Consider the following 23,922-nt stretch of genomic DNA (forward strand, 5'->3'; position numbering starts at 1 on the left):
GGTGGTCAGGTGGACAGATACAAGGGTGGCGGGGGCCGGGGCGGGGAGACGAGTTGTACGGATACAACTTAGAAGTCGGCAGTTAAGATAGATTTGGGCAGTGTCCTATGGTGGGCGTTATTGCTCTATTTTTTTTATAGTTGTTTTTTTTTTTTTAATGTTTGTTTAGTTTTGAGAGAACAAGAGACAGAGGGCAAGCGGGGGGGGGAAAGGGAGAGAGAGAGAGAGGGAGACACAGAATCCGAAGCAGGCTCCAGGCTCCAAGCCGTCAGCACAGAACCCGACGCGGGGCTCGAACACACGGACCGCGAGATCGTGACCTGAGCCGAAGTCGGACTCTTAACCCAAAGGCCCCTCTACTTAACAGGACCACCCGACGTGCTTCGACCAGGAAAACGTGAGTGATGCCTGGCACTTGGGGGCAGAGGCACTTCACTGCCAGGGCTCAACTCCGAGTTCTGTCGCCTTGGCGATCACGGACACACGTGTGGCTACCTAGCCCGGATCTCTGAGCCGCCCCAGGGCTGCTTGGAACCAGCGCGTGGATTTGGCACGGAAGAGAAATACGTTTTTGCTGTTAACTACACAGAGCTGTCTTTCAGGGCTGTTTGTTAGTGCAGAGTAACCTGGCTTATACTGACTGGTGACAACGTGTTAGAAGAAACCGGAAGACACAGAATGTTCCCCTGGGAAAAACCCTACCAACAGTGACGACAGAAGACCACAGATCTTCTGGGTCTGGGATGGGCTGAAAACGGATGCGTAGCTGGGATCGAAGGGACGAGATTATTGGAGGCTCGGGCGGGACAAGAGTACTTGTTACCGAATGAGAGAGAGGTGGGGGTGTTTACAAGAAACCTGCCTGGAAGCTATGCTCAGAGGCAAACCTCAATCACATCAGTGGCTCTTTCTGGCAGGTTTAAGCTTATTCTCTATCCTGTTTTCCTAGAAGCGTCCTGGCCAGTTCGGTCTGGAGAGCTGTCCCCGAAATACTCTGGCTGTAAACGCTTACTGTTCCCTCCCGGGCAACGTAGGCTCTAGTCTGTGCTGAGTGGTGTTTGTCGAGGGGAAGTGCGGCCACCCGTCCTCTCTGGCTTTACCGCTGCCTGCTGGGATGGCCTTCCGACGCAAGAGACTCGAGTCCGGCTAAGTGTGGAAAGTAAGTATGCGTCCGCTCTCGTTAGGAGCGGTCGTAAGAGAGCCTGTGACTCCAGAGACGCCTCCCCCTGTGTAAGCACTGCGTGGGCTCAGTGCGGTCATCTTCAACATTGAACTCTGCCATCCTGACAGAGGAACTAAACGAGGAGACAGAGGGTGCTTCCGTACGGGAGCCCTGCGTCACGCCGGGAGAGCAGTTCTCCCCAGATTAGCTCGCGGAGAAGATTCGGCTCCGTATAAAGGCGTGACGGTTTTCCCTCTCGCAGGGGAGGAGGATTTGGCAAAGATCCTCAAGTTCGATCCCGAGAATGAGAGAGAAGGCTCACGCGTCTCTGCAAACGGGGGAGCTGGGAGGAGAGGCGGCAGGAGCCCCCAGGCGCTCGCGCGCTACCCTTCTAGAGGGGGTGCCTGCGTCGGCCACGCCGTCGCATCCGAGGGGCAGGAGGATAGCGGGAGCACCTCGTCTGGGCGCTGGGGTGCAGTGGGGGTGCAGAGCCCCCTCCCCCCGACATCCGGGTGCTGGGCTGAGGCCGGTGCAGAGCCACCCGTCCCCCCGCCGCCCCGTCCTCGGGTCCCCGTGGCGCTGGCCTGCCCCGTCCACACCTGGTGCCTGCCATCCACCTCACCATGACGATCATGTCCCAGAGCTCCTTCAGCAGGCAGACCTCCTTGTGACAAGCTTTGAGCTGCTTATAGTCTGGGACCGTGACTTCGAACAGGCTCCCGGACTTGCACAGGGAGTCCATGACGCTCTCCATGGACGCGATGCTCTTTTGTTGCTGGGGGGGGGGGGCGGTGAGGGAGGGGGTCAACAGCACCGTTGGCACTCAGTGCCGGCCTCCCTCTCGCCCTCCGCCACGTCCCGGGGCACCTTCTCGGGGTCGCCGCCAGCACCCTGCTGTGTCCCAGCCCCACGCGCCGACCATGGGGCAACGGTCGCTACCCTCCCCTCCTGCCTTCAGACGCCCGCTGCTTCTGATCGTGCGGGAAGGCGGTTTAGGCTCAAGGAGTGAACGGACTCTATACGAACTTCCTGAGACTTCCAGACTTTCCTAATTTTCACGCTCTATTTTATTTTATTTTATTTTTTTACCTTATTAAGCATTACGTAGGTAATGCCTGATTGCTTTAAATATGACGGAAGCCTAGGCAAGAGGAGGAAGGCAAGAGTCACCCCAAACCAGGAGAGCGAGAGTGGGTGCTTCCGTGTCGAGTACGCGCGTTGTCTGCACGGGTGTGAAGGTGGGCGCCCCGTGCGTGCGTGTGGGCGGGTGGCTCCAAGAGGCCTTCCGCACGCACACACCCGGTTACTAGACAAGCTCACGCGGGATCCCCCTGCAGAATCAGCCCAGGCCCCTCAGGCTCCAGGAGACGCTGGGCGCCTCCCCACTGGGCTCGGGGACGTGACCCTGCAGAACGGGGACCATCTTGGGGGACCCTCTTGGGGAATGGCAGCCCCGAAGCTGCGTGGGAAGAGCAGAGGCTGGGGGAGGGCACGCACGGGCGACCCTGAAGGTCACTCGCACTTGGGGTCTCTTGCGCTAAGTCCTGAGTGCCCCACACGCTCCCCCGCGGGAGGCCGCGGGACCCGAGCCCGAGTGGGTTGTCAGGCCCAGCCCCGTGGAATTTGCACGTTGGACGCCGGCCCCGGATGAAACAGCGGAGACGGAGGGGGACGTGGTGAGAGGCTCGGGCACGGGACCTGGGGTCCGTGGGGACACCTGTGCACACGCACAGCCCCGAGGCCAGGCCCCTCGAGGCCGCGTCCCTGGACGCCCACGAGTGACAGCCTGAGGAACGGCCGAGAGGCACCGGGGCCTCGACCGACGTACCTTATTCAGGGACTTGTAGGGGTCGGGGTCCGTGAAGGTGAACGGCGCTTCCTGCCGGAACTTCTCCCTGAACTCGTGCTGCTTGAGCTAAGGGAGGAGCAGTCGCGTCACCCTCCCCAGCCCGGCCACGTGGAGGGTGCGGGCCCGGCCCCCCGGGATGGCACCACCTCGAACTGCTGGCACTTCCGTCTCAGGATGTTGACCTCGTTGGCCTGGAGGGGCGCCACGTTCTGCTTCACCTGGATGGCCAGCTTCTTGGTGTTTGTCCACTGCTCGGGCAGCTCCTGCGGCAGATCGAGCCCAGGGGCCGTTCCTTTTTCCGTCGTTTCAAGAAACTTCCTATCGCGAAGTGTGACGGACCCACGGGGAATCGCCAAAGGGGTAGAGAGTCCTGTGTGCCTCCCCCAGCCTCCCCCCGGGGCTGGCACCTCAAACGGCCGCGGTGCGACCCCCACCCCAGGAAACCAGCATCGGCGCGTTTCCGGGAACCGGGTGGCAGACCTCGTCCGCTTTCACCCCGCGTTAACCCGATTCCATCAGTGCACGAGTGTGCACGCGATTTGTGCGGGAGCGTGTGTCGTCCTAAGCGATCTGAACCCACGTCTAGGTCCCCGTGACCACCTCCTCAGCGCACACACACGGAACGGTCCTTTGCCGGGAAGAACTCGTCCTACGCGGTCTCTGTATCTGCCCCCAGCCCGTCCGTGGGCAACCACTAACCTTCTCCCCATTTCTAGAATCTCGCTAGTTTAAGCACGGCTTTAACAATCAGATGGATTTTTGTATTTTCAAAGTTCTCCACCCCTGAGCAAATATCGGACTTCTAATCGTAAGATGCTGAGGCCCTCCCCCTTCCACCCTGCCCTGCCACGGGGAGAGCCGGGCTGACCCGGGGCCTTCCGGGCTGGGCAGTTCCCAGAGCAGCCGCCCCTGTGTCCCTCCAGGAGGGAGCCGGCCCTGCCTCGGCCTCACGGCCCTGCCCCTCACCTCTGCGGGGCCTCCGCTGACCCCGCTCTCCGTCCACTGTCCCCCGCACCCAGGGCGGACCCGTCCTCGGGGGCAGGTGTGGGGTACAGGGGCATTTTTAATCCAACAGTTCAAGGGAGGCCCCACTGGCCCCACCCTGGAGGCCGCCTCAGTGTCCCTTCCTCTGTGGGGACATTCCACGGGGTTCCTGAATCCAGAGGGGAGGTTTATCGTGCAGGCCCCGCGTGAGGCCTTGTCCCTGTTCAGACAGCCTGCACCCCCCCCTGCAAGGCCCCCAGCAGTGGGCAGCCTCCCTCCCCTCTTCCCTGGAGGCACTCCTCCCCTCTTCCCTGCACACCCTCCTCCCCCCACCCTGCCCAGCACTGGGCAGCCTCCCTCCCCTCTTCCCTAGACGCCCTCCTCCCCTCTTCCCTGCACACCCTCCTCCCCCCACCCTGCCCAGCACTGGGCGGCCTCCCTCCCCTCTTCCCTGGACGCCCTCCTCCCCTCTTCCCTGCACACCCTCCTCCCCCCACCCTGCCCAGCACTGGGCGGCCTCCCTTCCCTCTTCCCTGCACACCCTCCTCCCCCCACCCTGCCCAGCACTGGGTGGCCTCCCTCCCCTCTTCCCTGGACGCCCTCCTCCCCTCTTCCCTGCACACCCTCCTCCCCCCACCCTGCCCAGCACTGTGAGGCCTCCCTCCCCTCTTCCCTGGACGCCTTCCTCCCCTCTTCCCTGCACACCCTCCTCCCCCCACCCTGCCCAGCACTGGGCGGCCTCCCTCCCCTCTTCCCTGGACGCCCTCCTCCCCTCTTCCCTGCACACCCTCCTCCCCCCACCCTGCCCAGCACTGGGCGGCCTCCCTTCCCTCTTCCCTGCACACCCTCCTCCCCCCACCCTGCCCAGCACTGGGCGGCCTCCCTCCCCTCTTCCCTAGACGCCTTCCTCCCCTCTTCCCTGCACACCCTCCTCCCCCCACCCTGCCCAGCACTGGGCGGCCTCCCTCCCCTCTTCCCTGGACGCCCTCCTCCCCTCTTCCCTGCACACCCTCCTCCCCCCACCCTGCCCAGCACTGGGCGGCCTCCCTTCCCTCTTCCCTGCACACCCTCCTCCCCCCACCCTGCCCAGCACTGGGCGGCCTCCCTCCCCTCTTCCCTGCACGGCGCGGCACCTGGTCACTGTCTACCTGCAGCTTGACATGCGTCTCCTCCGGCATCTCCTCCCCGTAGGTCTTGAGCAGCTCGATGGTTTGCTTCAGGGGCTCAAACATGTTGTCGGTGGCCACCTGCCTCTCCTTGACCTTCATCAGATGCCCCATCACCTCGACGAGACCGTCATAATCCCCCTCCTTGAGGGGCTTTGTCAAGCCCATCCTGGAAACTTTCATGAAGGCCTCTAGGTCAGCCAGGCTGTTGAACGAGAGGGCCCGGTGACAGGCGCCCCCTTCCACGGGGAGGGTGAGGCCCATCGGAGGCGGCGGCCAGCCGTGAGGGCTCCCCCGTTGTGCTGCGGGGCCGTGCTGAACAAGGGAGAGCTCCTGTCCGCCCCCCGACACCACCTTGATCCCCACCCTACGCCTTACCAGCCCCACTCAGACTGGCCTCCTGGGCAGAGCTCAGCCCTCCCGTACTCCGTCCCGGCACCGTGCCCTCAAGGTCCTGACTGCCGCCTCTGGTCTCGTGGGGCCGGTCCCCTGGTGACACTTCAGCCTGCTCTGCCCCACCCTCCAGGCTGCAGACCATGCGTGCTCAATAAACAGGTGTCAAACGAAGCACAGGGTGTCCCTTCACAGCCGGGGACACCTTTCCGCTGGGACCCCCGCCCCCACCCCTTGCTGGGGGCCCACTGACCTCTAAGCCTGACCTCCAGCCGCCCCGTGGCCCGGAGGAACGCCCACCCGCACCACGGAAGCCTGTCTGCCCGGCTCTCCAGGGACGCGGCCCTCTGCAGGGTGGCGGGGGATGGGCTGCGGGGTCCCGGTGCCCACCTGTTGACGACGTGTTCGCTCAGGTGACGCTTGAACATGAAACCCCAGCGCTTGATGATGTTGAGCAGAGCCTGCTTGAAGGGGCGGCAGTCGCACTGCAGCCAGCCGTTGAACACCCTGGCGTTCTCACACTTGGACACCTCCTCGTACAGCTTCTCGTAGGAATCGATCTGGAAAACGGGGCCACGGCTCAGTCGGGCGGCCGTGGGAGGCGGCGGCACAGCACGCGGGCGGCCCCCACCCCCCTGCGGGGCACGGCTTCCCGTCCCGGCAGCCCCGGGTTCCCCGCAGCCCAGTGGCCCGTCCCCAGCTCAGGCAACCTGTCGGAAAGGGACGCCATCGGGCAAGGCCAGCACGGCCTCTGCAGGACAGGCCAGAAGCCAACAGGTGAACGCGGTCAGGGCAGGCTCGGGGCACCCTACACTTGGCCCTCTTCGCGCGGCGTTCCATTCTCGGGGCTCTCACGCTCCACCAGCCGCCCCCACCCCGTGTGCCCGCATCGGCCCTGGTGCGCTGTCTCCCCTGGGGGCGGGTCACTGCTGCTCACGGGCGACTCCCCGTCACCGCGCGCGCGGGCAACAGGTGGAGGTTTGCGTATTAACGGTTTTTCTCCCGTTCCGTCTTTCTGCAGCCTTGCTGAGCCTGGTAGGACGGTCCCTCCCAAGGCTGGCAAATTCCCAGGGAAGGCCTCTCCCCAGGGAGCGTCTTTCTTATACCAACCAACCCAGAACCCACTCCCCAACCACCCTCTTCGCCCTCGGGGCCAACATTCCCCTGTCCTCAGTATCCCAGGGCCTGGTCCCCACAACGAGGCACCAGCCCTACACCGCGGAATCCACTGACGTGATTCCCACTAGCTGATCCTAGGTCCCCTTGCCCTGCCTCTCCCGAATATTCCTTCCAGGCTGTGAATCACGCCTTCCCCTCTGTCCCTCTGCCTCCGGACCGACCCCAGTGCTGCCCCCCAGTGCTGCCCCTGTGGCCCTGCGGGGCGGGGCCTGCCTCCTCCTCCTGGAACCAGTGAGTCACAGACTCTTTTCCACGGCGATCATCTCCTGCTCGGCTGGAGTCACCAGACCCGAATAATAATAAAACCCGCATTTTGAAACCTTTCACTGGAGGTTTGAACGGAGCCCAGTGACCTCCCTCCCTGGGGTGGGTGGGGGAGGGGGGTGATCCCAGGGGGCGAGGCTCACGCGCACCTGCTGTTGGAACTGGGCGAGGGTGGGTGGCGTCTTGGGGAGGGCCTCCTCGGCCCGGGTGTCCAGATCGTCCAGGGTGGCCGCCCGCCCGTAGATGAGGAAGTTCTTCATGAACTCCTGGGGGTCGTCCATCCACAGGTAGGAGTACCTCTCGAAGGAGTCCTGGTACTCCTCGGCCTCCTTCATGGCGCTGAGGACCAGGTTGGACAACTCCTCCCTCGTCTCTATGAGGTCCGACATGTCCTCGAGGTCTGCCTGGGAGCGGGCAGGAGACAAGCAGACCTGTGAGCGGTTTTGCCGGGGGTCACGGCGTGGACGTCATCTCTCCGCCCTGCAAGGAAGCTCCCTGCCGGCGGGAGCGTTGCTAACCTCTCACGGTGGGAAACAGAAATCTGACCACTTGCAATGTTCGCCCGTGAGGAGATCACGTCGAACGTGACTTTTGTCTGGAGGACCCCAGGGTGACTCACACACTGATTCATCCGCGCCGTGCACCTGCTGTGCGCCACACGAGGGGGTGGGCACGGGGGATCTAGACAGGGCTCGCACGGAGGGTCCAGGGGCGGGGTCAGACGTTCACCAAAGAATCCCAGACACTGAGACTTGCCCTAACGTTCACCGGGGAGGAGGTGGGGGGAACGCTCCCTGCGGAAGTGACCGTTGTTCTGACCCCTGCTGGATGGGGGACGGGGGGGGGGGCGGCAAAAAGCAAGAGAAGCAGCGAGGCACAAGCAAAGGCCCTGTGCTCGAAGGACGTGGCCGTCTGAGGAACTAAAAGGAGTCCACCACGATGGCTAGAGCGGGCACCAGGGGAGGCCTGTTCTGGACAGAATCTTTTGCGTTTCAAGCGACAGAAAACCCAACCCAAGTTGGTTTAAGCAGCAGGAGAATTCACGGACCCACGGACCTGGAGAATCTCAAGGTGGAGGGTGTGTGTTAATTACGGTTTTTATTTTCATATCTTGAGATTCACTGACATCTTCTAAAAAACTTTTTTAATATTTATTTTTGAGACAGAGACAGAAAATGAGCCGGGGAGGGGCAGAGAGAGAGAGGGAGACACAGGATCCAAAGCGGGTTCCAGGCTCCAAACTGTCAGCACAGAGTCTGACGCGGGGCGCGAACCCACAAATGGTGAGATCGTGACCTGAGCTGAAGTCGGACGCTTAACTGACTGAGCCGCCCAGGCGCCCCAAGATTCACGGACGTCTTAAAAAACCTTGCTGGCTGGGGAGACACCACCCTCCTGGGGACCAGCCAATTCTGAGCGAGACTAAGGGCTCAGGAGCAGGGAGCACACCCTTCGTATGCAAACCATCCAGCCCTGGGTCTAGACACCCCCCTCCCCCCGCCCCCACCACCTCCTTTATCCCAAGCCAACGCTCCTCCTATCCTAAGTGCCCCAGGGTCAGGTACCAGGTAACCGAGGTGACCCCTGGGCCTCAGAGTCACTGACGTCAGTGCAAACTGGCCAGTTCTGAGCTGTTTCCCTCACCAGCCTTGCCTCTCCTGCAGAAACCCCACGGAAGTCTCTGGCCTGGGCTATCCTCCTCATTCCTGCTTCTGCCTCCCAACTGCACCTGCTTGGACCCCTGCCACTCCTTGGGGCCCGCCAGGCCTCCCGTTTCTATGGGAACTGTGAGCAGCACTAACTTTCCTCTCAATGGCACCGGCCTCTCCACATCGCCGCTCAGTCACCTCCGTAAACTAAGATCCCACAGGTAGGAACGAGACCGGTGTGTGTGTGGGGGGGGGGGGGCGCAAGGCCGGGGGTGTGGCATGATCAGCAGGATCCTTGTCTTACTTTGCTCTGTCCTCCTCCACGTGTGGCTTCCTCAGCAGATGAATCCCCTCAGAGCCCCACGGAGGCTGCAGGAGCTCCAGACTCGCATCCTGCCAGACTCCGGAGCTCACGGGGTCCCACGTCCATACCTGAGTGAATGTCTGGTGACAGACTCTATTCTGGGCTCTGGAACAGCTTGCCGTGTGCACTTGGGCCGGGCTCATCCCCTTTCTGCGGCTCAGAAATCCTCAGGCCGATTTCTTTGCCCGATACTGTCGGCCTAGAAATCCCCTCCTCACCCTTCAACACTCCGTGCACACTCAGCTCCTCTGGGAAGCCGCCCTTGACCTTGCCAGTTATCTCCTCTGTGTACCCACCTCACCGCACGCGCGCACAGGCACACACGCTCACACACAGGCACACACATACGCACGTGTGCACACACACCTTCCTCCCTAACAGTACAGAGCTTCTTGTTGTAAATATCTGTTATTGCAAAGAATTCATGCCCGTTACCAAAACTTCAAGCGGCGCTCACGTATATGAAATAAAAAACAACTTTGCACCCCCTGTCCCGCCCCGACCCCTCACCGTCCCCCATCCTTAACCCCATCCTGTTTCCAGAGGTAAGCACTCTTAACAGTTCGGAGTGTATCCACAGAAATACAGACGTTTGTGTCGACGAATGAAATCGTATTCTACGCGTTGTGCCACAACCTGATGAGCACTTAACAACCTGTCACCAGCCTCTTTCCACCCCTGGCTCATGTTTGGGACTCAGCTGGCTGTCCTTGTGCGGATGGGCCCGAATCTACTGGAATCTACTGGAGAGCTCCCTTATTGGAGGGCAGTTAGGTCTTTTCCAGTTGGGGTTTCCCTGTTATACAGACAACGCTCTGACAAACACGTCCTCAGACCTCCCTCCAGGGGGGGGCCTAACTTCCTATGCCTTTTTGTGTCTGGAGAATCCGCTCTGACTGGGTCTTGTTTCCAGGTGTTTAATGCATCGAGGGTCCGAGGATGTGCGAGCCAGGGAAGCCTGTTGGTCCAGATGCCCGAGTACTGAGGGACTCACAGGGTTAACCTCCAGAAGGGAGCGAACTACCAGCCCGCGGGGTAAGAGCACGCTCTTGCCATCTTGGTGGGGCGGGGGCGCGTCGGGGAGGCAACCGGAACAGGGGAGCCGTAGGAGCCTCTGCAGGGGAGGAAGGTGGGGCCGGGTGAGGCCCGGACTGACCTTGTAGCTCATTCGGTTCTTGGCCAGCCGGGGGATGAGCTTGGCTGCAGTGTAGATGTCGTTGATCAGGCCCTCAATCAGCATCAGGAAGCCACAGTCGGGGCCCAACTCCAGGGACGGATTGAAGACCAGCCCGTCCTCGTCCAGCTGCATGAGGACCTCAAACAGCGGTGCCACGCTCCCCTGGAAGAGATCGTCCCGGGCTCAGTACCTCGAGCTCGGATGACCCGCTGCCAAGGTCCCAGTGTTCCCTCCGGGCACCACAGGCTGACCCGGGCCGGCCGGGAGCACTTGGGGGAGCACTCTTTCCCGGGCCCTTTGAGCTGCAGGGCCCAGAGCAGGCTGGAGCAGGGGACCCCCCCACCGTCTCACTGCAAAGCCTGTATCTGTCGCTCACCAGCTGCGTGGCCTCCCAGGCTCCCCAAAAACATAAAATGAGGATAATCTTGTGTAGAACAGAGACGCCAACTGTCCCCATCTCTTCAGGTTATTATGAGGACTAAGTAAGTCAGTAACGCATGAAGCGTGGGAGTGGTGGCCGGTGAGTATGAGTGGCCCACAGTGCATGGTGGGCTGGGGGTGGGGGGTGTCCCAGCTGGGCAGGACGGGCTTCGCTGCGCTCCAGAAAGCACAGCCCTCCCGTCTCTGGAGGCCCCTGGCTCTAGGTAGTTGTGCGGTGAAGCACCTTCGCCACAGAACTCATTGACGGTCGAACAGCCTTGCCATAAAAGATAAAAAAAAAAAAAAAAAAAAAAGCCCATTGGTGGTTTGTTCTCAGAGGTGTCTGCATTTTTTATCACACGATATAAACCTCGGCTAGCCCTCGCCGTGGGTGCCAGGGGAGGTCAACCGCGGGTGTCAGCTTGATGGAAAACACGGTGGTGAACTTCCTGGGAGCGTGAAACAAGGCCGGGTAAAGCCAGGTTGCACGCTCGACTCTCCTAGAAACGGAGAGCACGCCAGTTACGACGCGCGACGGCACCAGCATTTTCCGGTATTTCCTGCAGAACGCTGGGTGCCTATCAACCTACACGTGACGGTGTGCCAAGGGGACACGTCAGCGGAGACGCTTTCACGGGGCAAATACCATCAGTTACCAATTGGCACCCTAGTATCTGGAAAACGGATACCTCTTTTAAATGAAGGAAGAAATTTATTTATTTATTTATTTATTTATTTATTTATTTATTTAATGATTTTATTTATTTATTTATTTATTTTTTTTCCACATTTATTTATTTTTGGGACAGAGAGAGACAGAGCATGAACGGGGGAGGGGCAGAGAGAGAGGGAGACACAGAATCGGAAACAGGCTCCAGGCTCTGAGCCATCAGCCCAGAGCCCGACGCGGGGCTCGAACTCACGGACCGTGAGATCGTGACCTGGCTGAAGTCGGACGCTTAACCGACTGCGCCACCCAGGCGCCCCTAATGATTTTATTTTTGAGAGAGAGAGAGAGAGAGACAAAGCATGAGTGGGGTAGGGGCAGAGACACACACACACACACACACACACACACACACACACACACACAGAATCCAAAGCAGGCTCCAGGCTCCGAGCCATCAGCACAGAGCCCGATGCGGGGCTCAAACCCACAGACCGTGAGATCAGGACCTGAGCCAAAGCCGGACGCTCAACTGACTGAGCCACCCAGGCGCCCCAGAAGAAATTATTAATATGATTAGTTTTGTCCTGTTTCATGGGGACCTTTTTAATGTCCTTCTTTTATCTTTCATGGCAAAATTGCCTTGTGGCCAATTAGTGAAGCAACTAAAACACCTGCTGTGGAATACCAGCCACCAGGTGGGTCGGCCTCAGCTGTGCCCCAGCAAGGACAGCCAGCCACTGGACTTCCCGTTCATAAAGCACGTGTGCACCGCAGCCCTGTCTGTTCCTGGATCCCCCTTGCGAGGCTGCATGGCTATGGATGATGGCCTCATTTGTAAGGTGACCCGATGGAGGTTAGCCCCACACCAGCGATGCTCCCAGGATGGGCCAAGGCCCATGGGTGGCCATGAAATCCACTCCACGGCTGCTAGTGTTCTTCTAAACACAGTCCCACGATGGCCCTGTGGGCGATTGACTTGAGAACCCAATACAACCAATGGATGGCGTCTACTGGCGTTTAAGTGAATTGCTAACTGGCACAAAAGGTCAGTTGCCACCAACTTAGATGACCAGGCTTTTCTAAAGCCTCTGACTCAGGGCTCTGCTCTTGCTGCTGGGGCCGCGTGCAAATATGGGGACTCCCTGGGACTTTTGGAGAAGGACATTTTGTCATCAGGGGATCGTCATGGTTTTGATGGTGACTAACTATAAATTACAGAACTTGGTGACATTTTGCATCACTGTGGGTTGCTTGGTGAACTTTAGAGTCGGTAGTAATGATGACGATCCATCAACAGAATTTTGGGTCTGTGATTGTCTGGTGACACCCGGCCTTTGAGACGTATGTGCTGGGCTCAAGCATGAACCATCCATCTCTGCAGCTGGTCCGAGGGCGCCTCGCTGTCCTTCCCACTGTCTTTCCAGTGGGTGCACTGGGTGGGCCGGGGGATCTTTGATCTTGCCCTACTAGCATATTTGATACCATTTGGGAACTACTGTAATGAAAAAGACATGGCTCGGGGAGGGCTGACCCACGGGGAAAACGATGGAGAACATTCCGGGATGAAATCAACCAGCACGTCCTCTTTGCCGACCTGCTTTACACTCCCACCCGCCCCGCGGAGGGTTGAGTCGGTTGGTAGCTGATGTTGCCAACAGGAGGGTACACCCTGCCCAATCCGTAAGACTTGGGGGGCCAGCGGTGCCTGCTTTCCCTCACCTAGCAGCAAGGCAGGGCCTGGCCGATGTACGGTGACCAGATGCCCTGAGTGCTGGGGCCTGAAGAGGGTCCTGGCATGCAGGAATCTCAGTTTCAAGTCCAGGGTGAGGAGTTCCCCCTACGCAGGTTTTAAGGTCTGTTTACTTGTAACGTGATAGCCTGGTCTATGCAAACTATAGATTGCAAAGTAGACCTTGTTTTACAGTTAAAATACCGTAAGTACAGCACAAATGTATGTGTATCTTATGTTTGTAACTCACATCCGTGACCATGTTGTCCATTAGGTAATTCAGAGATTTGTGGATGAAATGGTCAAATTCGTCCAGGACCATGTCGTCAATGTAGTCGATGTAGTCTTTCCAGGACTGGCTCGTCGTATCTGCTCTGAACAGCTCAGCATTTTCCTGCGAACAGAACCACACAGTCGGCTGACGCTTCATGGATTCACCTGCTCCTTCTTCAACCAACTCACTAGGGGACTCTCTGGGCTACTCTTGTCCCTGTTCACATACTCCAGGCACACGGGGTTGCTTTTAGCTTCTTGAAAGTGCCGGGCTCTTTTCTACGTCAGAGCCTTCCCACAGACTGCTTCCCATCCTTGCCAAGCCTTCCCTCTTCTAACCTTTTAGGTTTCAGCCCAAATGTTACCTCCTCACAAAGGAAAAGCCCCCCCTACCCCCCCATTGACCACACCCTATTCACCTCAGATTTGGCTTCTGTTCCTGCCTCTTACCTGTAATCCCTCTAGAAATCCATTATTTGTGCCTACTATAGCACAGATGACAACCCTGAATTATTGTATTTATTTGTGTTTAGTCTGTACCTCCCCTTAATACCAAGCTACATGAGTTCATGGATTGACTGTCCTTTCCACCGCTGTACCTTCAGCTTGTGGCAGGATGCTTGGGACAAAGCAGGAGCTGGTGAATGGGTGGATGGGTGGGTGGAATGATGAGTGGATGGGTGTTTGGATGGATGGATGGATGGATGGATGGATGGATGGAGGAGTGGGTGGACGGATAGGTGGATGGGAGGATGGGTGGATGGATGATTAGATGGCTAGATGGATGAGTGGTTGGATGCGTGGATGGGAGGATGGATGGATGGATGGATGGATGAGTGGGTGGACGGATAGGTGGATGGGAGGATGGGTGGATGGATGATTAGATGGCTAGATGGATGAGTGGTTGGATGCGTGGATGGGAGGATGGATGGATGGATGGATGGATGGATGGATGGAGGATGGATAGGTGGATGGGTGGATGAACAGATGGATGAATCTGTAAGACACTGAGAGCTATAGGGTAAACAAAGATGAATATGGCCCAGTCCGCACCCTCAGGGCAGTTATCTTCTAATAGGGGAAAGAAGACACAGGCCTAAGTAACTTCAGCCTAAGGCAGAAAGAAATGGTCCAGATGATTATTACGTGCATCGAGGACTCTGGCAAATGGGACAACAAAGCCTTGCCCCCTCAGCTTGCTGGCTTCCACTTTTCCCAGGTTCCTATTCCCCGGCGCGCTGCCTCCTCTCTGTCCGCTTTCTGTGCCATTGTGTTGTGGACCCTTCCCTCACTCCAGCCAAATTTCTCTCTGCTTTGCCCATTTCCAACACATCTGAGAGCGTTAACAGGTTAACTGGTCAACGCTTCCAAGTAATATGTTTGCAGCTACACATTTTAATTTAGTGGGAGCTTCTGGCACCAAGGCAAAGGGGAAGGAAGAGGGTCTGGAAACGAGACAAAATATCTTCTGATCCAGTCAAGTAACTCCACTGGGGCAATGGCCTTGTAAACAATGGCTTGACCATGAGAACAGCCAGTGAGAGACCCTCCTCCCTGGCGGGGCGGTGGGTGGGGGGGGTGGGGGGTGGTGCTGCGGTCTGTCTGGGTGTGGTGATCCATCACTGAAGTCCACATCCATGATTTGTACCAAGCATCAGAAAACCCAAAAACAACTGCCCTGAAAATATCTTGAGCTCAAGGTAGAATCTTCTTTTTGGGGGGCCAAGGCAGAGCTCCACCTCTCACACGTGCCTCAGAAACACGGCGGCCAGTGAGGAAGGTGTGAGACCCCCCCCGCGTCGTCGGGAACCTGGGTAGACCTTCCAGGGGCGCCAGGCTACCGCTTCTCCTTCTCCCTCAGAGTGCCCCGGCCAGGACAGAGGCCCACGGCCCCTTGAGGCTGTTGGCAACAAGGCACAACCTATGCTCGGGGCAGCCCAGCAGGTGAGTGCTCTCACATCCGCCCAGTCGGAACGTGTCGGCACCGGGACACCAGGCACACACGTTCCACATTCCTCACCCGCGTTTACGTGTTTCGTTTGCTCCTCGCGCTCACGTCGGGAAAGCGCCGAGGACAACAGAGACACACGGCGCCTGTCCTCAAGCAGCGTGACCCAGGGAAACAAGATTTGCTGACCTTGTACGACGATGCCACTGGTCTATACCACTTTTGTGCAGGGTAGGGCGTGCCGACCCCTTAGCACGGAGGAGGGCAGGCCCATAGCAAGAGAAACTCGTTAACCGAGGGTACGTTTACCATAGTCTGTCTGCTTTCTGCAAGCGAGACTCTCGGAGTAAAGAGAGTAACTTCCGTGACCACTAAAGTAATTTTCGTGACATCTCTGGCTCTCCCTCTTCTACTGAAAGTGAGTGGCCTCTCGAAGCCCCTTCTGGGCGAGTTCTTACCATGACCATGGCTTGAATCTTTACACCGGCGTCCTTGACCGCAGTGTAGCGCTTGTTGAGATTGACCATCCTTCCGTCCAAGTCCAACAGGGCCTCCTTCTTATTGTCCTTTCTCTCAAACATCAGGTTGGCCGACCAGTCCTGCAGGGCACGGGTGGGAGTGAGGAAAACATATGGGGAAAACACCTGTGGTCTTGTGCCTTCGCTGCCTGCTCGTTGATGCGAATGTCCTTGTCCCTCGGAGAGGCCTGGGGGCCCCTGAGGACACTTGAGCAGAGAGCTTAGACGGTTTGCCTAAAAGCCAGGCAGAGCCTCGGGGGGTGGGGGTGGGGGGTGCAGGGAGACCACTGGATGGCTCTACCTGCCTGACCAGGCCCAAGGGGAATCACCCTGGGGCAGGCATCTGTGGTGAGGGGTGTGTGGTCAGAGCTGGGCAGAGCATCCATGGCTCCGAATAGCAGGCCCAGGGGGAGGAGTCCCTCTCGTGGGGACAGCTGACCTACTGCTGGGTCGGGGGAGCGGGGATAGGGGGCTCTGACCCTCCTATAATTGGGACCTCTACTACAAGGATTCTTGTCATCGGCAATTACGATATTGATTTTGCTCTATTATCCAATAGTTAGATCTTTTTAAAAAAATTTTTTTAAACATTTTATTTTTGAGAGCAAGAGAGACAGAGTGTGAGCAGGGGAGGGGCAGAGAGAGACACATACACATACACACAGAATCCGAAGCAGGCTCCAGGTTCTGAGCCGTCAGCACAGAGCCCAACACGGGGCTCGAACCCATGAACCATGATATCATGACCTGAGTGGACGTCGGATGCCCAACCTACTGAGCCACCCAGGTGCCCCCTTTTTGTTCATTTTAAATTCTCATCAATACACACGGCAACAAAACACTGAGTGGGAAAAGTTTCTGGACAAAACCCACACCCCCTTGGCCCCATGTCTTCCTGTCTCTCCATCCTGGTCCCCACTGGAAACTTCGGTTGCCCCAGCACTCGAGATGGTTTGTGGGACTCTCTGTGTCAGACTGAGTCATGTCTAGACCGTCTTGTGACTCGAGTGTGAGCAACCAAGGTTTAGCTCACCTGCCTCTCCCTTCTCCCCAGTATTTGAGAATTACATGTGCCTTATTTATTTTTTTTGCGTTATTTATTTCAGGTCTAATAGACTGACTTGAATTGTTTTCTTTTCCAATTACTTGGTTTCCTCATGCAGCCGGGGGGGCAGATACTATTTACTGTCTTGTTTGGGTTGCTGTTTTTGGATGGAGTAATCCGTGTGAGGGCCTGGGCGAGCCAGACCCTGCTTCTGCACCCAAACCCTGAGTGAGGTGGCCCTCCATCCACCCCCTCCCTTCCGGCCGGGCTGCAGCTTCTGAATGGATGTGTAGAGGACACGGCTGGGGACAGGGCCCTGAGGCCAGCACGAGGGGCCCGGTGACTGCTCCCCCTGTAACTGAGACTAATGTGGGAGGTGAGAAGGGCCAGCCAGATGAGGTCACAAGGGTGGGGCCCCCACGATGGGATTAGTGTCCTTATAGGAAAAGGCAGAGAGACTAAACTGTGTCCTCACCATGTGAGGCAGGAAAGGGGCCCTCGCCATCAACTACGGCTGACGGCACCCTGATCTTAGACCTGCAGCTTCCAGAGCGGAGCCGAGCGAACACATGCTATTGGAGGCTGAGATGTCGTGTTACGGCAGCCAGGCCGATGTGCCCACCCCCCCTCCTGCTCTGACATGGAGGGCGCAGTCAGAACGCACTCCTGACCCCAGCAAGCTCAGAGCCAGGGAACCAGCATTCCTGCTGTGCCCCGGTGGAGAACGTGGAGACTGGCAGAGCTCCCGGAGGGGGTACCCGTGAGACACTGAGCAGGTACAGAAGATTCGGCCTCTTTGGGACAGGAAGCACTTAACCAAGTCTGGGGAGCGTTAGTTAGAGGAGACACCTGTCCAGACGCACTGCGGGGGCATTTCTGAGCCCCGACGGTGACGAAGAACTTTACGTGCCTACAGAGAGAGCAGGGGCACCCACAGGACAGTCACACCATCGCCAGCCTTGTCAACGTGGGTCTGGGAGACAGGGACTGTGACGGCTGAACTGTGTCCCCCAAATTCACAGGCTGAAGCCCGGACCCCCTGGTATCGTGGGACGTGTCTAGAAAGGGGTCTTTAAAGAGCTGGTGAAGGCAAAATGGGGCCATTAGGTGGGCCCGAGCCCAGTATGACTCAGGACACAGACATGCACAGAGGGACGACCACATGAAGACACGGGGAGGAGACGGCCGTCTGGGAACCCAGGACAGAGGCCTCTGGAAAACCACCCCGACGGCACCCTATCCGGACGTCCTGCCTCCCACACTGTGAGGAAATGAACTTCTGCTGTTTAAGCCACCCAGCCAGCGGGCTTTGTCAGGGCAGCACGAGCTCGCTGATACACAGATGTCTCTAGACTGTTGAAAGGAAAGGACCGTATCAAAAAAATCGCTCACCTGGACAGGACAGCTGCAGGCGAGGTCAAGAGAGACAGATTTTTGGACAAGCAAGGACCCACTAGGTCATCAATGCACCTTTCCTGCCCGCGGAAAGCACCCGAAGAAATATTCCACTCAAGCGACAACCGAGCAATGATCCCGGTCTACAGTTTATGGAGTAAACCCAAGCGGGTGTTGGTGAGCCCCTCCCTCCCTCCCTCCCTCTCAAAAATAAACATAGAAAAGAAAAAAGAGAAAAGAAAAGACAAGAAAGTTCACACCATGACAAAGGAGACTCAAAACTAAACGATGGCCAGAGTCAGAAACGTGAAACTCTTCCAGCTCAGACATTTGCAGGGAGGTGGCCGGAGGAGGCAGAAGATCTGAGGTCCCATGGGTGGGGGCACAATGGGCAGTAAAACAGAATGTGATTATTTAATCTTGATATATTGATGAAATAGAGCTTAAACATGATTGTTTTAAAAATGAAATGGAGTGGGGCGCCTCCTGGTTGGCTCAGTCAGTGGAGCACGTGATTCTTAATCTCAGGGTCATGAGTTTGAGCCCCACGTTGAGCATAGAGATCACTTAAAGAAATAAACTTAAAAAAAAATGGAGTCATGTAGTAGACTGTAAATTAACGAGGCAGGGCAGTTCAAGCTCCCCTTTGGATGTGTCACTGCAGATGTCTCTCTGCACGTTAGGGCCTTGATGACGGACCATGGGGAAGCTAGTGAAGGAATTCGCCCCCAGTTTCCTGGATTGGGCTTCAGTGAAAGTCAGCTCGGTGCCTCCCTGAGCGGAGCTGAGTCTCAGGGTACCTTCCTGCCCCCTGTTCCCGGTGCCTTCCCGGCAGAGAGAGGACCCTACAAGCACTCTTGCCGAGCTCAACAGAACGGAACAGAATTGAATTCTGCACCCTGGCCTGGGACTTCTCTGCCTCGGGACCACCTTGACATCGTTGTGCAGTCCAGAGCCTCACACAACAAGTTCCTGCTGCCTTTGGGACTCTCTGTGAGCATCTCCGCGGGTGCCTTTTCCCCAGGACCCTCTCCTGGGCTTCTGGTTAAGCCCTGCTCTATAATACCTTGCTGCTTACTCACCTTCATGGCCTGAGAAATTCCATCTATATTTTGCTTGGCTTTTTGCATCCTGTTCTGCAAGTTATGTAGAATTTCTCGCAAGTCTTGGATATACTCTAACACACCTAAAATATAAACATCAAGGAATATAACGAAATGAACAATTCAGAACAGTGAAAAGTCTTGGGCAGGCTTTCGCGCTCATCACTGCCAGACAGCGCTTGGAAAACATGCCCGCTGCTCATCCAGAGTTCTCCAAACGCAATGCTGACAGATGATGCACACAGCGTCTGTTCGGAAGCAGGACTTCCCTATCCCCAAATAGGTGGGCCATCAGTTCTCGGGCCCCCACCCCCCGAGGGGACCCCTCGCGCCCCTGCCCCTCCAACCACCAGCAGGGCACTGGAGACACATGAGCATGGTGACAGGTCTCAGCGTCCTGGGCCACAGCGGCTGGAAAGAGGTGCGTCCTTGGGCCACAGTGAGAAGCAGTGTATCTTCTCTGCACGGAAAGTCCAGGCCAACCCCGGCTGCAGGGAGGTGGACGGTCCCACCTTCTCATTGAGACAGTGGAGACAGGATATGGCCGAAAAACGGCCCAGGGCAAGTTGCAGGCCTTGATAAAGGAGACAGCCTTGGCGGTGGTGGCCACCCAGAGGTGGGTCCAGAGGGGAGGGACATCAGGGGGGAAGGCTTCTGCCTGCTCCCGTGGTGGGAAGAAGGGACTTCGTGAGCACACTTCTTTCTGCTTCTCCGACACCTGCCCAGGAAACCACCAAAGAGCCCCAGGCCCCAAAAGCCCACTGTGAAAACTTTGGGACCCTTGGTGTTCCCCGGAGGGGTCTTTGCCTGATTCCATTTGTAAGTGACACAAATGGGCTCTTTGGGACAGGGCAAGCAGGTGGAACTCTCCGATGGCCTTTAACATAACCCCACTGGAGTCAAAGTGGACCCACCCAACCGGGAGGCAGAAGCAGCCATTTGCAAGTGTCATAGGACAGACGCTGGACAGGGAGGACATCCCCCCCACCCCGTCCCACCGCCATTGATCTGCTGGTCACCCTCCCAGTGAGACAAACATGGCTTCAGTACCTTCCCCATTCCAGAACAGCGTTGTTTCAGCAGTCAATAACTTGACATCGATTGCTTCCAGTTCTGACTTTATTAGTGGAAATTCTACATCCATCACGGTGGTCTTTATCTGCAACAAAAAGGCTACAGTCTCAGGGCCTTTGCTCCAAATCCAGCCAGATTTTAAATGGTCTCATGGTTAGGGTTTTCTTACCCACTACCAACCAAACCAATTACAACTTGTGTCATTTAATTGGGAATTACGTATAATTCAAATTCCAGGAGATTTCAGCTTCTACAAACTACTTTTATCACCAAGGATTTATGTATGCACTTAACTCTTGGCTACCTACGGAATGGGGGTAGAAACAGAAGGAAAGGGGATAATGGGACAATAATGAGTGTGTAATCCAAAACTGTTTTTATTTGGCTTAAAATCATACAAAGAAACTCAGAGAAATGAACACGAGTAACTGAAGCAGGTCGGGGCTCAGAATCTCTCCTTGGTCATAAACCCCAAGCCTGCAATTTAGGTACATAAAGGAGATCCAGGGGGTGCCTGGGCGGTGTGTGTGCGTGGCAGGGCAGGGTGGGGGGGCCGCGCTCAGTTGGCTAAGCATCCCACTCGATTTCAGCTCAGGACATGATCTCGCAGTTCATGAGTTCAAGCCCCACATTGGGCTCTGCGCTGACAGTGTGGAGCCTGCTTGGGATTCTCCCTCTCTCTGCCCCTCCTGTTCACATGTTCTTTCTCGCTCTCAAAATAAATAAACTTTAAAAAATAAAAAAGGAGGGGTGCCTGGGTGGCTCAGTTGGTTAAGCGTCCGACTTCTGCTGAGATCATGATCTCACGGCTTGTGAGTTCGAGCCCTGCATCGGGCTCTGTGCTGACGGCTCGGAGCCTGGATCCTGTTTCAGATTCTGTGTCTCCCTCTCTCTGCCCCTCCTGCCCCCCATCATCCTCTGTTCTCTTTCTCAAAAATAAACAAACATTTAAAAAATTTTAAAAACAACTAAAAAAAAAAAATAGAAAAGGAGATCTAGGATCTACAGGGAAGCTATTCAAGCTGTTTGTGAATCAGAGCACTCATCCAGGTCCTATATAGTGTTGATATAGTTCTACCCTGCTCTAATAGAGAAATTCATTTAAGGCCTGGAAAAAACATCAATTCACAAAACAGGAGGAAAAAAGGAGAAGGAGGGTGTATATAGTTTTTTATAAATTATTCCTTTATTTTTTAACTTTTTAAAAAATTTAATGTTTATTGATTTTGAGAGAGAGAGCGTGAGCGTGAGCAGGGGAGGGACAGAGAGGGAGGGAGACAGAATCGGAAGCAGGCTCCAGGCTCTGAGCCATCAGCACAGACCCCGACACAGGGCTCGAACTCACGAGCCGTGAGATCATGACCTGAACCGAAGTCGGACGCTCAACCAACTGAGCCACCCCGTCGCCCCTGTAAATTATTCCTTTAAATGATAAGCACCATTGGAGTCTTGGAATGTCCTTTTACCTAGCAACATTTTTATTTTATATAACTTTTCAAGGACACTTGTACTTTATAAAGTGAGGGATGCAAAACAGAGTTAAAATCGTACATTAAACGCTGACCACTCTTGCCTTTCAGAATAATCCCTCACATACATTTATTTGGTCCTTTTAGGTGCCCCCCCCCCACCCGCCACCCCTTTCTGCTGACCTCTGCCCTGAGGTGTTTTCATGTGGTTCACTCTCTAAGCAGGTGGGTGAGGCCAGAGAAGTAAAGCTTACAAACCTATCACCGATAGAAACAGGACGGAAAGAAGAGAATTCCATCTATGGAATTACAAAGCGAGTGAACGAGAAGGTACCGATTCCACTCATCAGAGTTTAGATATGAAATAACTATAACGGGCCGTGGTCCCCTCCCAATTACCCGGTGCCGTTGCTTTGAGAACATATCCCAAGTGAGATCGTTTCATAGCACGCCTCTGTGGTGTGTTTAGTCACTAAGTCCTGTGACTAGAGTTCAGAGGGGAACCCTTCACACAGAACTTCTCCAGCTGGGAAAGGTGCTGAGTTCCTGATGACTGCGTCACAGGCAGAGACGGGAGGTATGTCCCGGGCTCCGAATCCAAGGCCAGCCTGGCCGGGGCCGCCTCAGGCTGCGCGTCCCGTCCACGACGCACGTGGACACTCAGGGCCTCAGGAAGGCCGTTCGTTTATTGCCTATTTTCCGTAGTAACCGCCCAGAAAAGTAGCCACTATGTCTGTCGTAACTGCCAGGGTAAACAGAGCCCACGGCGATGAGATCCACGTAAGGATACGTCCGTCCTGTGTATTTTTTAAGAGCCTATGTTATAAACCCACGCCTTTAGGGTGCTGTCCTCAGAAGTGTGACCTGGGGAGAAAAACACACTCGGGCGGTCCCTCGGATACCCCAGCAGACTCCTTAAAGCACCGCGTGCCCCTCTCTGGCTCGGACACTAACAGACCTGAGCCGTCTGCAGGCCAGTGGTCTCTTGCCAACAGAAAGCACGAGAAGGACGAGAAGGGCCCGGCACGTCTCTAAAGAGGGGAATCCGCGTCAGCAGCGAGCGTCTCTAGCTCCAGGCCTCCTCACCCTAACCCAGTGTTTGTATCAGCAGAGGGACAGAAGAGGGACAGAAGAGGGACAGACAGCATCCATAGCCGGAGCGAACGTGCTCCTGGCTTCTTGAGCTGGAGAGCAGTGGGCGTGGCTGGGTTTCGTGTGGAACTACAGAAGTCAAAGACGGGCTCTTTTTTTTTTACATTTATTTATTTATTTATTTTGAGAGAGAGAGCGAGCGAGCAAGCAGGGGAAGGGCAGAGAGAAGGGGAGAGAGAATCCCCAGAAGGTTCCACGCTGTCAGCACAGAGCCTGATGCGGGACGGCGCACATAAGCGAGCCACTTACAATTTTGAGAAATGCGATTAGTGAAAACGAGCTTCATTCAGTTTCCACTGACCGCGTCTTCGGTGACGTTACCACCGTCACGCGTGACCCCGGGGAATGGAGTGAGGAGCAGGCCCGTGGTTGATTCTCTGGTGGGTGTGTCCGGGCTGGCGGTGGTATTTCTGACAAATCGACGTGACGGCCCGAGCCGGCCCGCTTCACTTCGCGCTCGGCTTTGCCAGCATGGTCACGAAGGGGGTCACCTCCACCGGGAGCGGGGGGCTTCCCGGGTCTCCCCAAGGCCTCTCTCTTAATCTTCGGATATTCTGACTCTTCTCTTGGCTGGCACCAGATTGCTGGGCTCGGTCCAGCACACGGTGTGATCTGGCCACCGTCCCCTACAGGAGAGGTTGGCTAAGCACGATCTGTTATTCCGGAAACACCCTTCGGACTCAGCATTACTGCTGCCATCTTCTTAGGTCCTAGGAGGGAGGTGCAGGGCGTGCCGTGCTCCAGTGAATACCAGCTCACATGGAACCTAGGGAGGTTGCTGGGGAGGGGACGGAGAGCAGGTGCAAGTGCTCCCCTGCCCGTGCGGGATGGACCCGGGCATTTGGTACAGGACTCCTGCAAGACAGGCGAGGGAAGGCAACAGAGGCACGGCCCGCGGCTCTAAGAAAGGGGCCCTCGGCTCAGGAACCCATGAACAGA

General features: G+C 56.6%; 1 protein-coding gene across 1 annotated transcript in view; it reads right to left on the reverse strand.

The window, feature by feature from the left end:
* Positions 1–23,922, reverse strand: part of DNAH17 (dynein axonemal heavy chain 17) — a 101,391-nt gene that overhangs the window by 61,589 nt on the left and 15,880 nt on the right. The window contains exons 14-24 of the mRNA XM_030295066.1: positions 20,339–20,447; positions 19,268–19,371; positions 15,686–15,826; positions 13,257–13,400; positions 10,167–10,349; positions 7,147–7,401; positions 5,945–6,114; positions 5,144–5,366; positions 3,158–3,274; positions 2,991–3,077; positions 1,785–1,937 (exon numbers count right to left, since the gene is read on the reverse strand). Coding sequence (XP_030150926.1) covers positions 1,785–1,937; positions 2,991–3,077; positions 3,158–3,274; positions 5,144–5,366; positions 5,945–6,114; positions 7,147–7,401; positions 10,167–10,349; positions 13,257–13,400; positions 15,686–15,826; positions 19,268–19,371; positions 20,339–20,447 — 1,686 coding nt within the window. The remainder of the gene's footprint in view (positions 1–1,784; positions 1,938–2,990; positions 3,078–3,157; positions 3,275–5,143; positions 5,367–5,944; positions 6,115–7,146; positions 7,402–10,166; positions 10,350–13,256; positions 13,401–15,685; positions 15,827–19,267; positions 19,372–20,338; positions 20,448–23,922) is intronic.

Source organism: Lynx canadensis, chromosome E1 (assembly GCF_007474595.2).
Source record: "Lynx canadensis isolate LIC74 chromosome E1, mLynCan4.pri.v2, whole genome shotgun sequence".
In the NCBI taxonomy this organism is placed as follows: domain Eukaryota; kingdom Metazoa; phylum Chordata; class Mammalia; order Carnivora; family Felidae; genus Lynx; species Lynx canadensis.